Source organism: Canis lupus, chromosome 3 (assembly GCF_003254725.2).
Source record: "Canis lupus dingo isolate Sandy chromosome 3, ASM325472v2, whole genome shotgun sequence".
NCBI classification, from domain to species: Eukaryota; Metazoa; Chordata; class Mammalia; order Carnivora; family Canidae; genus Canis; species Canis lupus.
Window position 1 is genome coordinate 72,646,789 of NC_064245.1, and position 14,050 is coordinate 72,660,838.

The window sequence follows — 14,050 nt, forward strand, 5'->3', positions numbered from 1 at the left end:
GCGCTCCCTCACGAGGGCCTCCGGGACCCGGTCCGCTTCCCGCCACAGGGGCCCCTCCTCCGCTCGCCCTTCGGGTCCAGGGCTCCCAGAGGCGCTCTGCGCCGCGAGTCTTGGCGCCAACCGGGTGGCGGCGCTGTCCGCCCCGCGCGCGGCCGCCTCGGGCCCGAGGGAGGCGGAGGCTCGGCCGGCGGAGGAAGGGGAGGGAGCGAGGCGCGCTCCCTGCTCTCGCGTGCTCTCGCACCGCTCGCGTGACCGGCTGGTGTGTGCGCGAGGGGCCGGCTCCCGGGGGCACGGACGGCCGGGCGCGCGCCGCTGCGAGGGGCGTCCGGGTCCCGGTCGGCGGACCCGGCCCGCGCGAGGTGCGGGTGGGTCGGCGGGCCGCGGGGGTCCCGGGCGGACGCGGGCGCTCCCGCTCCCGCTCCCGCTCCCGCTCCCGCTCCCGCTCCCGGAGGAGCCTTCTCCGAGGCTGCTCTTCCTCGGCCAGACGGAGAGCGGCAGTGTCTCCCCGCCCAGCGCACACTCGCCCCGCGTCTCCCCCCGCGGCGGCTGCTCCTCCTCGGCACCGCCAGCCCCAGCGCCGCTCCGGGGCGGGCGGCGGCGGCGGCGGCGGCGGCGGCGGCGGGACCCGCGGAGCCGCTTTGTGTGCAGCCCGACGAGGGGCGGCGGCACAACCACCTGACAGAGGCCCGGGCGCTCGATGCACCTTCCGCCCGCATGAGGAGGAGGAGGTAAAGGCGGCGGCGGCTCGGCTCCCGCCCTCGGTTGGTGGAGGGAGGGGACGGAAGGGGAGACCGGAGGGGGGGGCGCGGGACCGAGGCCCGGCGGGGCTGCCCGAGGTGCCAGTGAGGCCTCGGCAGCGCTGGACGGCGCCGAGCGGTCGGGGGCGAGAGCAGCCGCCGGGGTCCCTCAGCCGAAGTTGAAGGAACAAAATGTGAAGTGCGGAGCCGCGTCAGCCGCTTCCTGGCGTGGGGTTTGGGGTGGAGGGCGGCTTGTTTTCCCCTCCCGCGGGACAGGGGAGGGGCGGGAGCGTGGCGGGGACGCCGGGGGTCCTGAGGCGCGGCCCGGCAGAGGCGTTCGTCTCCCGGAGCCGCCGCTGCGTGCGGGTCCGTTCGGGTCCCTAGTTTTGCGGCCTAAGCCGAGCCCTATAGGCCTCGCGGCTCCTCTCCCGGAGGGGACCGGCCGGGCGGGGGCTCGGGGCTTCTCTCCGACCGAGCGGGGGCCGTGAGGGCCTCGCCGGGCTCGGGAGGCTGCCGAACTCCGGACCTCGGTGCGTCGGGGTGGGTTTCATTGTGAGAGGCGGAATGGGAAACTCCTGGTGCAGCTCGGCGCTCCCCGCGGCCGCGGCGGCTGGTGCCGGAGAGCCCCTGGGGCCCGGGGCCGGCGGGGCCCGCGTGAGTGGGGGTGGCGGGGCGGCCGCCGGGGGCTGGGCCCGGGGAGGGGCGAGTGGCGGGGCCGCCGCCGAGTCCCCGGCCTCCGTGGAGAAAGGGCCCTTTGCAGATTAGAGATTTTTGAAATGAAAAAAGAGGTTACAAAGTCTCCCCTTTCTCGCTGAACTTTTGTTTTCTGACCGATAGAGGCCGGTAGAGGACTGTGAAAGAAAAGTTGTCCCCCAGGATGGACTTCACCGCGCAGCCCAAGCCTGCCACTGCCCTCTGTGGCGTCGTGAGTGCAGACGGGAAGATCGCTTACCCTCCGGGGGTAAAGGAGATCACCGACAAGATCACCACCGATGAAATGATCAAGCGACTGAAGGTAAGCGTCTGGACAGTGTTCACACTTGAGACGTTTGTGGTAGGAGGTGCTCTCTCCCGTGGTATTATTACTGCACTGCTAGGCCTGGCCTTTACAGTTTCACCTACCAGGGTTTTTTGTTTGTTTGTTTGTTTGTTTTAGATATCTTGTCATCTCCTTTTTTTACCACCTCTGAGAGGGATTATCTTGGTTGTATCTTTGGTTCTGTAGGGATATAATCATTATGGAAAATTAAAAGCAGTGTATCTGTTTTTTCAAACCTAAGAATGTGCGCTTTTTTTTTTGAGAGAGAGAGATATATATATATAACTTTTTTTCTAGAAATATTTATGAGAATACTGTTCAAAGTAGCTTACAATCTTAAGTTTAGGCAATAGCTGCCTAGGAAGGGTCCTATTTCCATCACTTTCCGAGGAGACCAATCACAAAAGCATTTTTATTAAATTGTCACAATTTTCTAATATCCGGAAGCTTAAATACGAATTTAATATGGTTGAACTTTCACAGAATGTACTGACTTCACAATTCAGACTTGAAGTAAGGTGATGATTTATGTCTGCATATTCAAAGGGGTTTTTAAGAGAGAATATTTTAGCTCTTTTTTAGTTAGCTTATTTAAACCATGGTGATCCTAAGATCAGGGTTGTAAGTTTCAGCTTTATGTTGATCAGCTTTTTGCTTTGTTGCATGGACATTGATTATGCCTACAGCCTTACAGGATAAGTGCTGTTGTTACGAGAGCAACTTGATGGAGTATTTCTCAGACAGGGCATCTTCATTTTTTTCTTTTCTCCCCCCCCCCCCCCCCCCCGCCTTTTTTTTTTTTTTAAAGTGGCTCCACACTGGCTGTCATGCTTAACTCATGACCCTGAGATCCAGTCCGGCACTTAACGGACTGAGCCACCCAGGTGTCCCTCAGCCAGGGCATCTTTGACTCCCAGGGAACGTTTGTCAGCGCTGAAAATATTTTGGTTGTCACAATTGGGGCTAGATTGAGGCAAAGAAAGAGAAAGACTTGAGGCAGGGAGTCCAACTAGGAAACTGCTAATGGTAGTATAGGTGAAAGATGCTGAAATCTTGAGGTTGAGCTATGGTAGTGGAAGAGAGGTAGCGAAGGATCCAAGAAATGTTTCAGAGTTAGAATCAATCAGACTTGGTGGGAGGTGAGGGAAGAAACAATGTTGACAGGGTTTCTACCTTAGGCAACTTGATAAAAGTATTTTTTTTTTTTTGATAAAAGTATTTTTAGAGTATGATCTTGCTCCTTTGTTCCTAAAGGTTAGTATAGTGCCTAGTAAATTTTTATGATGTTATGAGAGCTTAATGAGTATTTAAAGTATTCCCTAACTTAGCTTTTAAAAAACCTAATTAGATTCTGCAATTTGTTGCCTCTTTTGAGGGAAAAGGACACACAATACCTTCCATTAAAATAAACTTGATACTAAAGGTTATATGTGAAGCGCGGTGCTTAATTGATGCTTCTTAAGGCTATATTGAATGTTTGGAGATGCTGAAAAATTATGAAATACAAAGCTGTCAAGTAAACAATTTATAGATCTTTTAATTTTTATTTTCATATCAAGAATATGAAATCTTCAATTCTAGTGATGGGATAATCTGGTTAAAAAAGTTACCATCCTATATCAGAAATGCTGTTATATAAATGGACATATAACCAAATCTAGAATGAGCTTTGATTAGGATATCCTTTGTTATGAGTTCTTTTGGAAGTTAAAATTAACATGCATATTAACCAGTTTGAATGCCCTGCTAAAATTTTGCTTTTCTCAAGAATCTTATGATTTTGTTTTGCCCGTTTTTTTATTGTTTTGTTTTAAGATTTTATTTGTTTATTCATGAGAGACAGAGAGAGAGAGAGTCAGAGACACAGGCAGAGGGAGAAGCAGTCCCCAGGATCACACCCTGGGCAGAAGGCAGTACTAAACCGCTGAGCCCCTGGGCTGCCCTGCCCCTGTTTTTCTAAGTGTTTTGATTTTGTGATTTCTAGGGATCCCTGGTTAGTTAAAGTAGTACTGTCTCATTGGAAGCATAGATTTTTAACAATATTTAACTAGTTTTGATAATTTTTTGTGTTATTAGATCCTTAATATGGGCAAATTTTATAAATTCAGTAGTTTTTTTATTATAACATAGCGATAGTGTTCATATGCTATATCTTAGTCCATGGAATGCAGAGATGTTTGGTCCACTCCCTTCGGTTTTCAAGAATGGCACAAACATTTTTATAATAGAACCATAATTTTAGAGTTAGAAGAATCTTAAATTCTAGAACTCCCTGTATTTCACAGATGAGAAAATTTAGGCCCAGAGTAGCCAACTAACATGTACCAAGATCAGTTATAGAGTGATAGTGGCAGATCCAGGGCAACGGTATCATATTTATTTTCATTCTTATAACTGACTTTCTTCAGAGGAATCTTAACTAAGTAGAACTAAGAAGTTGTGATTTTTATTATGCAATTGAAAGCGGTGAAGTGAAAAGAGAAGGAAATCAATGAGTTAATTTGCTCTTTTCAAGGAGATATGGGGCACTTTTTTTTTTTTAACATTAGGAACAATTGTAATGCTTTGAGGCTTTCTTGAAAATAGTTCTTAAACAGCTAAGATACACTTTTATATATGTATAATAGGTTTTAATTTCAGTTTCCAAGAAGTTACTCTAAATATGTTTATATCCAATCATACTGGCCATTGGTCAGTTCCTTCAGCATGCCATGTTCATTTCTGCCTAGACAGATTACACGTTATGTAACCTGTATGTGTATTCTTTCTCAACTTCGTTTGTCATTCATTTGTTCATCTTTGTCATTCATTTGTTCTTTTTAGGGAAAATCTTTAGATTCCTCATTACATGTTCTTTTAACCCTTTCATATTATTTATTACAGATATGATATTACATTTATACATGTTTATTTGGTTTGTCTCCCCAACTTCCATGTAAGCTTCATGAATACAGGTACAATGTCTCTTTTTGTTTACTTTTGTACACTGCCAACACCAAGTTTAGTGCCTGACACATAGTTAGGTGCCCAACAAATATTTGTTCAATGGATGAATAAATACTTTGTATTAATATTGGATTAGAAAAAATAATGTTGGATTAGAGAAATATTTTTATTTTTTATTTTTTTTAATTTATTTTTTTAAATTTTTATTTATTTATGATAGTCACACAGAGAGAGAGAGAGGCAGAGACACAGGCAGAGGGAGAAGCAGGTTCCATGCACCAGGAGCCCGACGTGGGATTCGATCCCGGGTCTCAAGGATCGCGCCCTGGGCCAAAGGCAGGCGCTAAACCGCTGTGCCACCCAGGGTTCCCCAGAAATATTTTTATTTTTGAAAATGAAGGATAATTTGAAAATATTTTGAATTGCAACTAAGTCTTTACCTGAGAGTAAATACCAGAGATGATAACTTGGGTATTTAGAATTTTAGAACCAAAAGGTAGCTTAAAGGTTATTTGGTTCTGTTCTAATTTTCCAGATGAAGAAATTGGAGTTTCAGATGTTGTGACTAACCCTAGTTACAGAAAGCTGAAAATTATCATTAACAATTTTGTTGCTTAGGATTGCCTGGCTGGCATAGTTGTTAAAGCATGTGACTCGGATCTCCGTGTCCTGAGTTCAGGCCCCATGTTGGGCATGCAGCCTACTTTTAAAAATAAATAAGTAGACAGTTTTGTTACTTAGATAAGTTAGTTATCTGTTGGAAAGGGCAGAGGATTGTTTACTACCAGTGTTACATTAAGCGTTAGGATCTATAGTTCACAAATAGTCTTCTTTCTATATAGTTAAGGATTCTGAAACTAATGTGCCAGTCATGTTGTTAATTTTTATGACACAAACAATGTTGTACAAAGTTCCATTAAGTACTTCTGCCCAGTTTGTTATATACAGTCTGTTTCAGATCATGTATTACTATAGAACTACATGCCACTCACATTCCTTCCTTTCTTGCTATTTTGAAAGTGGAAGTTTCTTTCTTTTCTTTTCTTTTCTTTTCTTTTCTTTTCTTTTCTTTTCTTTTCTTTCTTTTCTTTCCTTTTCTTTCCTTTTCTTTTCTTTTCTTTTCTTTCTTTTCTTTTCTTTTCTTTTCTTTTCTTTTCTTTTCTTTTCTTTTCTTTTCTAAGATTTATTTGAGAGAGACAGTGAGCATGCCAATGAGAGAGCATAGGCAGGGGGAGGGGCAGAGGGAGAAGCAGGGATCATCATGTGGGGCTTGATCCTAGAACCCTGGGATTGTGACCTGAGCTGAAGGCAGATGCTTAACTAGAATGACACCCTGGAAGGTCCTTTTTGTTTGTTTGTTTGTTTGTTTGTTTGTTTATTGGAGTTCAATTTGCCAACATATAGTATAACACCCAGTGCTCATCCCATCAAGTGTCCCCCTCAGTGCCCATCACCCAGTCACCCCACCCCCCGCCCACCTCCCTTTCCACCACCCCTTGTTTGTTTCCCAGAGTTAGGAGTCTCTCGTGTTCTGTCACTCTAGAAGGTCCTTGATAAGCCTTGAGTTTTAGGGAGAGGGACAGACCAAAGACTTTTTTTTTTTTTTTTTTTAAGATTTTATTTATTCATGAGAGCGAGAGGCAGAGACATAGGCAGAGGGAGAAGCAGGCTCCCTGCAAGGAACCCGATGTGGGACTGGATCCTGGGATTGCACCTTGAGCTGGGATTGCACCCTCAGCCAAAGGCAAGATGCTCAATCGCTAAGCCACCCAGGCGTCCCCAAAGATTTTTTTTAAGTGCTTATTTATTTAAGTAATGTCTACACCCAACATGGGGCTCAAACTCATAACCCTGAGATCAAGAGTTCCACACTCTGAGTTCACCAGGGGCCCTGAAGATTGTTTCTTATATCCACTTCTTATTACCTGGTCTCAGAGTTCAGTACCCCAGACAGTTCTCTGGCTATTAACTTTATACCTAAATCTGCCACATTCATTCAGTCACAGAATCAAAATTCTTATTACTTTGGTGCTAAGACCTAGGAGAGATTAAATAGGGTTTTGTTCTGAATATGTCCCCCATTTTTTCTCCCACTAGGTGTTATTTCTGTGTTTTCTTTGTATTTTTCTGTCACCTTTCTCTTTGTGTCAACCATTCCCTCTGCCCCACACTCTCACTTCCGCTTTCTATAGAATGGTTTGTTTGATATAAGTTAGGATTTAGGATATGGTGGGCTTGATTTAAAGTAGGGCATCTGTCTTTTCTCATCAAAAATAGGTTGTGAGAGGGGAAGAATAGATTAGAGGCAGGAAGGCCATGAATTCTTTCCCTTCTTTTTTTCCAGGTGGACCCCAAAAGTACCTACTTTGGTTATAATTATTTTCACTTCCATGAAAGATTTTTATTTATCCCTAAATGCCACATAGGATGTTCGTTTTATATATAATTCAGTATGTAACTTCCAGTCTAAATTCTGTCCATATGTCTTATTTTAGTATTTATATTAAATCTTCTTTGTGGAAGATTCTGCTAGGAAATTAAAAATATTAAATAGGCAAGATTCCTTAAAATGAAGCCCTAAGTGATCCTGGGATCCAGGACGGGCCCCACGTCGGACTCCCTGCGAGGAGCCTGCTTCTCCCTCTGCCTGTGTCTCTGCCTCTCTCTCTGTGTGTGTCTCTCATGAATAAATAAATCTTAAAAAAAAAAAAAAAAAGAGGAAGCCTTAAAATATAGCCAATATTGTATTTAATGCTAACTGTAGCAGTTTTTATTTTAGACTTGCATTTGTGTAGAGGAACTATTCTGCTCATTGGTTGCTGTGTAACAAACTACCTAGTGGTTGAAAACAGCAAGTTTAAAAAAAAATTTTTATTATAGCAAAATATATATAACATAAATTTTACCATTTTAATCATTTGTAAGAGGTTTTGTGGTATCAAGCACATTTACATTATTGTACAACCATCACTACCATTCATCTCCAAAACTTTTTCATATTCTCCAACTGAAATTTTGTACTCCCTGAACAGTAACTCTTGGGGCACCTGGGTGTCTCAGTAGGTCAAGTGGTTAAGGGTCCGCCTCCAGCTCAGGGTTCTGGGATTGAGCCCAGCATTGGGCTCCCTGCTCAACTGGAATCCGCTTCTCCCTCTGCCCCCCTGCTTGTGCTCATTCTTTCTCTCTCTTTCTCAAATGAATAAATAAAGTATTAAATTTTTTTTTTTTTTAAATAGTAACTCTTATTCCCCTTTCCCCCAGCAGTGGCAATCACCTTCTACTTTGTATCTCTGAGTCTAACTACTGTAGGAGCTTAGTATAAGTAGAACCATATAACATTTGTTATTTTGTGACTGGCTTGTGTCATTTAGCATGTCTTCAAGGTTCATGCATATGGTATGTGTCAGAATTTACTTTTTTTTTTTTTTAAAGATTTTATTTATTCATGACGAGAGAGAGAGAGAGAGAGAGAGAGAGAGAGACAGGCAGAGGGAGAAGCAGGCTCCATGCAGGGAGCCTGATGTGGGACTCGATCCCAGGTCTCCAGGATCATACCCTGGACTGAAGGCAGTGCTAAACCGCTGAGCCACCCGGGCTGCCCCAGAATTTACTTTTTAAGGCTAGATAAAATTCCACTGTGTATATATAAAACATCTTTTGTTTATCCATTCATTTGTCAACGGACACTTGGGTTGCTTCTACCTTTTGACATCCGTCAGCAACTTTTCTCTATCTCATAATTTTGTGACTCGGGAATTTGGGCTGGCTTGGCTTGATTTGATTATTCTTCTCCATATTCCTTACTGTGCTCATTCAGTAGTATTTAGCTGGTGTCTAAACTGGTCTAGAAGATCCACACTATTTTCTCTCAAACACTTAGTGCCTTAATAGGAACAGCTGTAAGGTTGAACTCCGCTGGGCCTTTTTTCCTATCTATGATGGCTTCTCTACATGGGCTCTCTCACAGGATATTTGGACTCTGGATTTATTCATGGATTCTTCATTCAGTGTTTTATAATCTACTGTCTTTATTCCCTTTGAGAGTCGAATTATCACAAAATGATCATTCTGGCTTTGTGTCCTTTTGAAACATCTAGTGTCTTTTAGACATGTCTGAGTCTTTGAGCACTTCTTTGGTTTCTGGTGCAAGATGTTCACTTTGTGCTTTCTTGACCCAGATTTGAATAGGTCATTTTTACCAGAAAGCCTTATTTGCATTTTAGAGAGTGGTGTTTATAAACCAAGGTTTGGGCATACGCTTTGTGTTCGCATTGGTAGTAAAGTGTAATTTTTCAGGCCCTTTCAGTGTATAGAGCTAGGAAATGTACATATATACTTTAAATCATGAATTCATTCTGTTCAGTTAAAATCCAGCACCACAAGGGCACCTGGGTGGCTGAGTCAACAGAGCATGCAGCTCTTTTTTTTTTTTTTTTTTTAATATTTTATTTATTTTAGAGGGATAGGGTGCAGGAAGGAGGAACAGAGGGAATGGGACAAGCTGACTCTGCGTTGAGCCCAGAGCCTGGAGCCCAGAGCCTGTCCTGAGGCTGGATCCCACGACCGAGCCAAAATCAGGAGTTTAGACCCTTAACCAATTGAGTCACCCAGGTGCCCATGCATGTGACTCTTAATCTTGGGTTTGTGAGTTTAAGCCCCACGTTGGGGGCAGAGCTTACACCACAGTTTTTCCTAAACTTCCTGCATTCCATGTTTGTATCATCCTTCTCCTACAGTATAAACCCTGTTTTCCCTTAACTTTGAGAAATTTATTTCTTGTACTACCCTGCTGTAAGCTCAAAAAAATTCAATACTCTACCAGTATCCCTTGCAAGAATTTTTTTTTGTTGTTGTCCCCCTAAGGTTGTATAGAGTGCCTATTTGTTAGTTACTTGAATTTGAATTCTTTTGTCTGTTGTTATGAAATTTGTATACAAGTGGTTTGTTTGTATCCCAATTTTTATATACACAGAATACTTTTTATTTCCACTAATAAATGTGATTCTTGATTTTTTTTTTATTTGTGCTAAAAAACACATAACATGAAATTTACCATCTTAACCAATTTTAAGTCTACAGTACAGCTCTGTTAACTATGTGCATTGTGGGTCTCCCTCTGCCCCTTTTCATGTACACATTGTTTGTGGTTTTTTTAAAGATTTCATTTATTTATTCATGAGAGAGGCAGAGACATAGGCAGAGGGAGAAGCAGGCTCCTTGCAGGGAGCCCAATGTGGGACTGGATCCCAGGACTCCAGGATCACGCCCTGAGCTGAAGGCCCACGCCCGCAGACGTACAACCGCTGAGCCCCTCAGGCATCCCTCATGTTCACATTGTCAATACAACATTTCTCTATAACTTTTTCATCTTGCAAAACTGAAACTCTGTACCCACCGAAAAGCTTCTCTTTTCCCCATCCTTCCCAGCCCCTGGCAACTACCATTCTAGTTTCTGTTTCTAGGGGTTTGACTACTTTAGATAGCTCATAAGAGGAATCACAAAGTATCTTTTTGTGACTGGTTTATTTCACTTAGCTTAAGGTCCTCAAGGCTTATCCATTTTGTAATATATGACAGAATTTTCTTCTTTTTAAAGGCAGTATTATAATTTGTTATGTGTATACACCACATTTTCTTTTTCTTTTTTTTTCCCACATTTTCTTTATACAGTAATCTGTTGATGGATATTTAAAGGTTGCTTCTGCTTGGCTATTGTGAATAATACTGCAGTGAACATGGGTATGCATACAAATTTTTGAGATCCTGTTTTCAATTCTTTTGTATATATACCCAGAATATATCTGTTGGATCATATGATGATTCCACTTCTAATTTTTTTGAGGACCCTCCCCCCATACTTTTTGCCATAGCAGCTGTATCTGTACCATTTTACATTTCCACCAGTAGTATACAAGGATTCCAATTTCTCCAGATCCTCACCAGTGCTTGTTATTTTCTGTGTTTTTGATAGTGGCTGTCTTAACAGGTATAAGGTGATGTCTCATTGTGGTTTTGATTTGCAGTTTCTTGATGAGTGATGTTAAGCATCTTTTTATGCTTTTTGGCCATTTGTGTATCTTCTTTGGAGAAATGTCTGTTCTAGCCCTTTGCCCATTTTTTAATTGGTTTATTTGGGGTTTTTTGGTTGCTGAGTTATAGGAGTATTTATATTCAGTTTTAAGGATTATTTTCTTCTTTTTATTTAATTTTACATGATTCAAGAGTCAGTACTATATAAAAACATACCTTAAAAAAAACATACTTTTCAGAAGCCTTACTCCCATCTTTATCCTTTCCATTTCATTTCATTTCTTTTTATAAGATTTTATTTATTCATTCATGAGAGACACAGAGAAAGAGAGAGAGAGAGAGAGAGAGAGAGAGAGAGAGGCAGAAACACAGGCAGAGGAAGAAGCTCCTTCCCACAAGGAGCCCAATATGGGACTTGATCCTGGATCCCGGGATCACACCCTGAGCCAAAGGCGGACGCTCAACAGCTGAGCCACCCAGGCGTCCCCGTCCATTTCATTTCTATGTACACACCCACTATAGGTAATCATTTTGGGGGTTCCTGGGTGGCTCACTCAGTTGAGTGACCAACTCTTGATTTCAGCTCAGGTCATGATCTTGAGGTCCTGGGATCCAAGGCTTCCTACCACGTACCGTCCGTGTCCCCACCCCGCCCCCCCAACCCCATTGGCAGCTCCATGCTTATTAGCAGGGAGTCTGCTGGAGGCTTTCTCTTTCTCTTCCCTTGCCCCTCCTCCTACTCATGCAAGTGTGTATTTTCTCTAAAATAAAAATAAATAAATCCAATCATTTTCATCAGTTTGTGGTCTCTCCTTTCTGTGTTTTCTCCCTTTTTATTCAAAACGAAGACTGCTGGATGTACTCTCTTGTACTTTGCTTTTTCCCACTTGGAAATCACTCATTTCACTTGGAAATTTCCTTATCTGGAAATCTTTTTAAAATTCTTTTTCGTGTTGTTTTAGTACTCTGTTAATGTGCCATAGTTTATTCAGCTAGTCTCATTGTTGCATTTGAGGTTGTTTCTGATATTTTACTATTACAAATAATGCTAATGCTAACCTTGTTCACGTGTTCTGTATCTGTAGAAGTGTATCTTCAGGGTAAATTTCTAGGAGTGGAATTGTTGGGTTAAACAGTACATTTATGAATGTTGTGTTGTGTTTTGTTTTGTTTTGGGTGGTCAAATTCCTCTCAATAGGGGTTGTAGCATTTTGGACTTCTGCCAGCTAGTAAGAATGCTCAGTCTCATAATGTATTCTCAAGTAATGCTTTCATTCATTCATTCATTCATTCATTTAAAGTAATGCCTACTTTTAAATTAGCAAATTGGCAAATTAATGTTAAAAAAAAGCTGTCTTAATAACTCCTGGCAACAAGAGTTCTTTATGGGAATGATTAAACTTACATGTCACATTGAGTTCAGAGGGGTAAAGAACCCTATCTAGAGCTCCTTAAAAGCTCAGAATGGAGTGAATTTTTTAGTTTCTAGGTTGTTTAGTTTGTTTAAAGAAGTGAGGATGGGTGAAGATGGAGACAAATGTTAGTAACAAAGGTGGTATTGAAATCGTCAAGTCTCACTTAGGTCTTAATTCAAAACCTTAAATTAAGTAGAAATTAGGTGAAGATATGTTAAAAATCATATATAAAATAAGGTGCATTGGTATGTAGAATATTAGCACCAAGGAAAAAAACTGATGCGTTATCACAGTAGGAGAGTAGTTCAGTTTAAGGTCATTAATGAATTTTGTTTCTATTAGCTTCTATTTTCAGAACTAATGTTTAAGTTAAACATTACTTGGCTGAGGTTGTTGGTACATGGAAATATGTCCAGTTGAATACCCTGTTCAGAAAGATAAAATGAGTAGAGTTTATATATTGTATAAAAGCCTAATAAGTTTTTATTTGCTAAAGACAACAAATCAAGAGGTTTCTAGGTAATGGTTGGAATAGAAAGCTGAACACAAAAATAACCAAGGAATTTACTAATCATCTTATTTGCATTTAATTTATTAAATTAATGCAGGGTTTCCCTACAGGTGTGCTTTTTATTTTATAATAAATTTATTTTTTTATTGGTGTTCAATTTGCCAACATACAGAATAACACCCAGTGCTCATCCCGTCAAGTGCCCCCCTCAGTGCCCGTCACCCATTCACCCCCACCCCCCCGGGTGTGCTTTTACACAGTTACAGGTGTGCCTAAATACAGGAATTGGAAGGACTCCATATTTGGAGGTTATAAATATTGGTGGAGTTTTTTTTGTATATGATATGATATTCTAATTTTTCCTTTCTTATTTTTTTTATAAGTAATCTCTACCCCCAACATGGGGCTTGAACTCGACCCCAAGATAAGAGTCACATGCTCTGCAGACTCAACTAGCCAGATGCCCCTATGATGTGATATTTTAAAAGTTGGGAACTGCTATAATATGTTTTATTTTTCATGTTTTAAAATTATCATTAAGATCAAACATTGAAAATTTCCTACCAAGGTAGGAGCACTGTGATTGGTGCTGTTAAAATCAGCCCTTGAATAGCATTAGTCCATTGAGGGAAACTAGATTTATTCTAGAATAACACTGGAATGGATTTCCACTTCTATGAAGAAAGAATATTTAAGATTATCAAATATAATTTATAAATTAAATACCAATTATGTGCTAGGATTGCATTTGTTTCTTTGGATGAAGAGATACTATGAATTTTGACAGTCAAGAAAAGTTTCATGGAAAAGGTGATAGTTGGACTGGGATATGAAGACTTGGACTTTGATAGATAAATAGGTGGTAACAGATTCCAGACAAATAGAGACAAAAACAGAGTGGCAGAAGTATACTTGGTGTGTTTGAAGAAAATGAGAATAGTTTTGCTAGAGCTAACGCATCTTAAAAAAGAGTAGTTGGGAGAAAAAAAGAGGAAGGTACCTCTTGAAATTGTTAAAATCCTTAAATGCCAAAGAGAGGAATTTGAGTTAAAAAAAAAAAAAAAGCACAAACCAACTCTCACACATTTGAGCAAGAGTCTGGTGTCTAAGTCCTAGTTTTGCATGATTAACAAAGCTAAGTGACCAAGCAGTTTGTTTACACGTGAATACCACCTTTGTGACTGATTTGTGGTCTTTTTGTCCTCATTTCCAGACCAGATAGCATCTTTGGTTGAATAGTAATCCATTTCTAATTGATATTGTCTGAATAAATCTGTTAGTTGGTGAGAGTTTAGTCCTATGACACTAGGTGTGAAGACTGTGAATGAGTAAAATTTTGAGTGGTTAGTAGAATGTTATGTACTAGACTATC

General features: G+C 41.7%; 1 protein-coding gene across 3 annotated transcripts in view; it reads left to right on the forward strand.

Annotated features, from left to right (window-relative positions):
• Positions 1 to 590: 590 nt before the first annotated feature.
• The window catches only part of PDS5A (PDS5 cohesin associated factor A), a 150,882-nt gene continuing 137,422 nt past the window's right edge, over positions 591 to 14,050 (forward strand). For 2 of the 3 annotated variants that reach the window (XM_049108666.1, XM_035714458.2), the window contains exons 1-2: positions 800 to 936; positions 1,575 to 1,752. In XM_049108666.1, the coding sequence (XP_048964623.1) occupies positions 1,615 to 1,752 (138 nt within the window). In that variant the 5' untranslated portion in view covers positions 800 to 936; positions 1,575 to 1,614. Of the gene's footprint in view, positions 729 to 799; positions 937 to 1,574; positions 1,753 to 14,050 lie in introns of those variants that run through there. The other variant, XM_049108667.1, reaches the window with a different exon arrangement.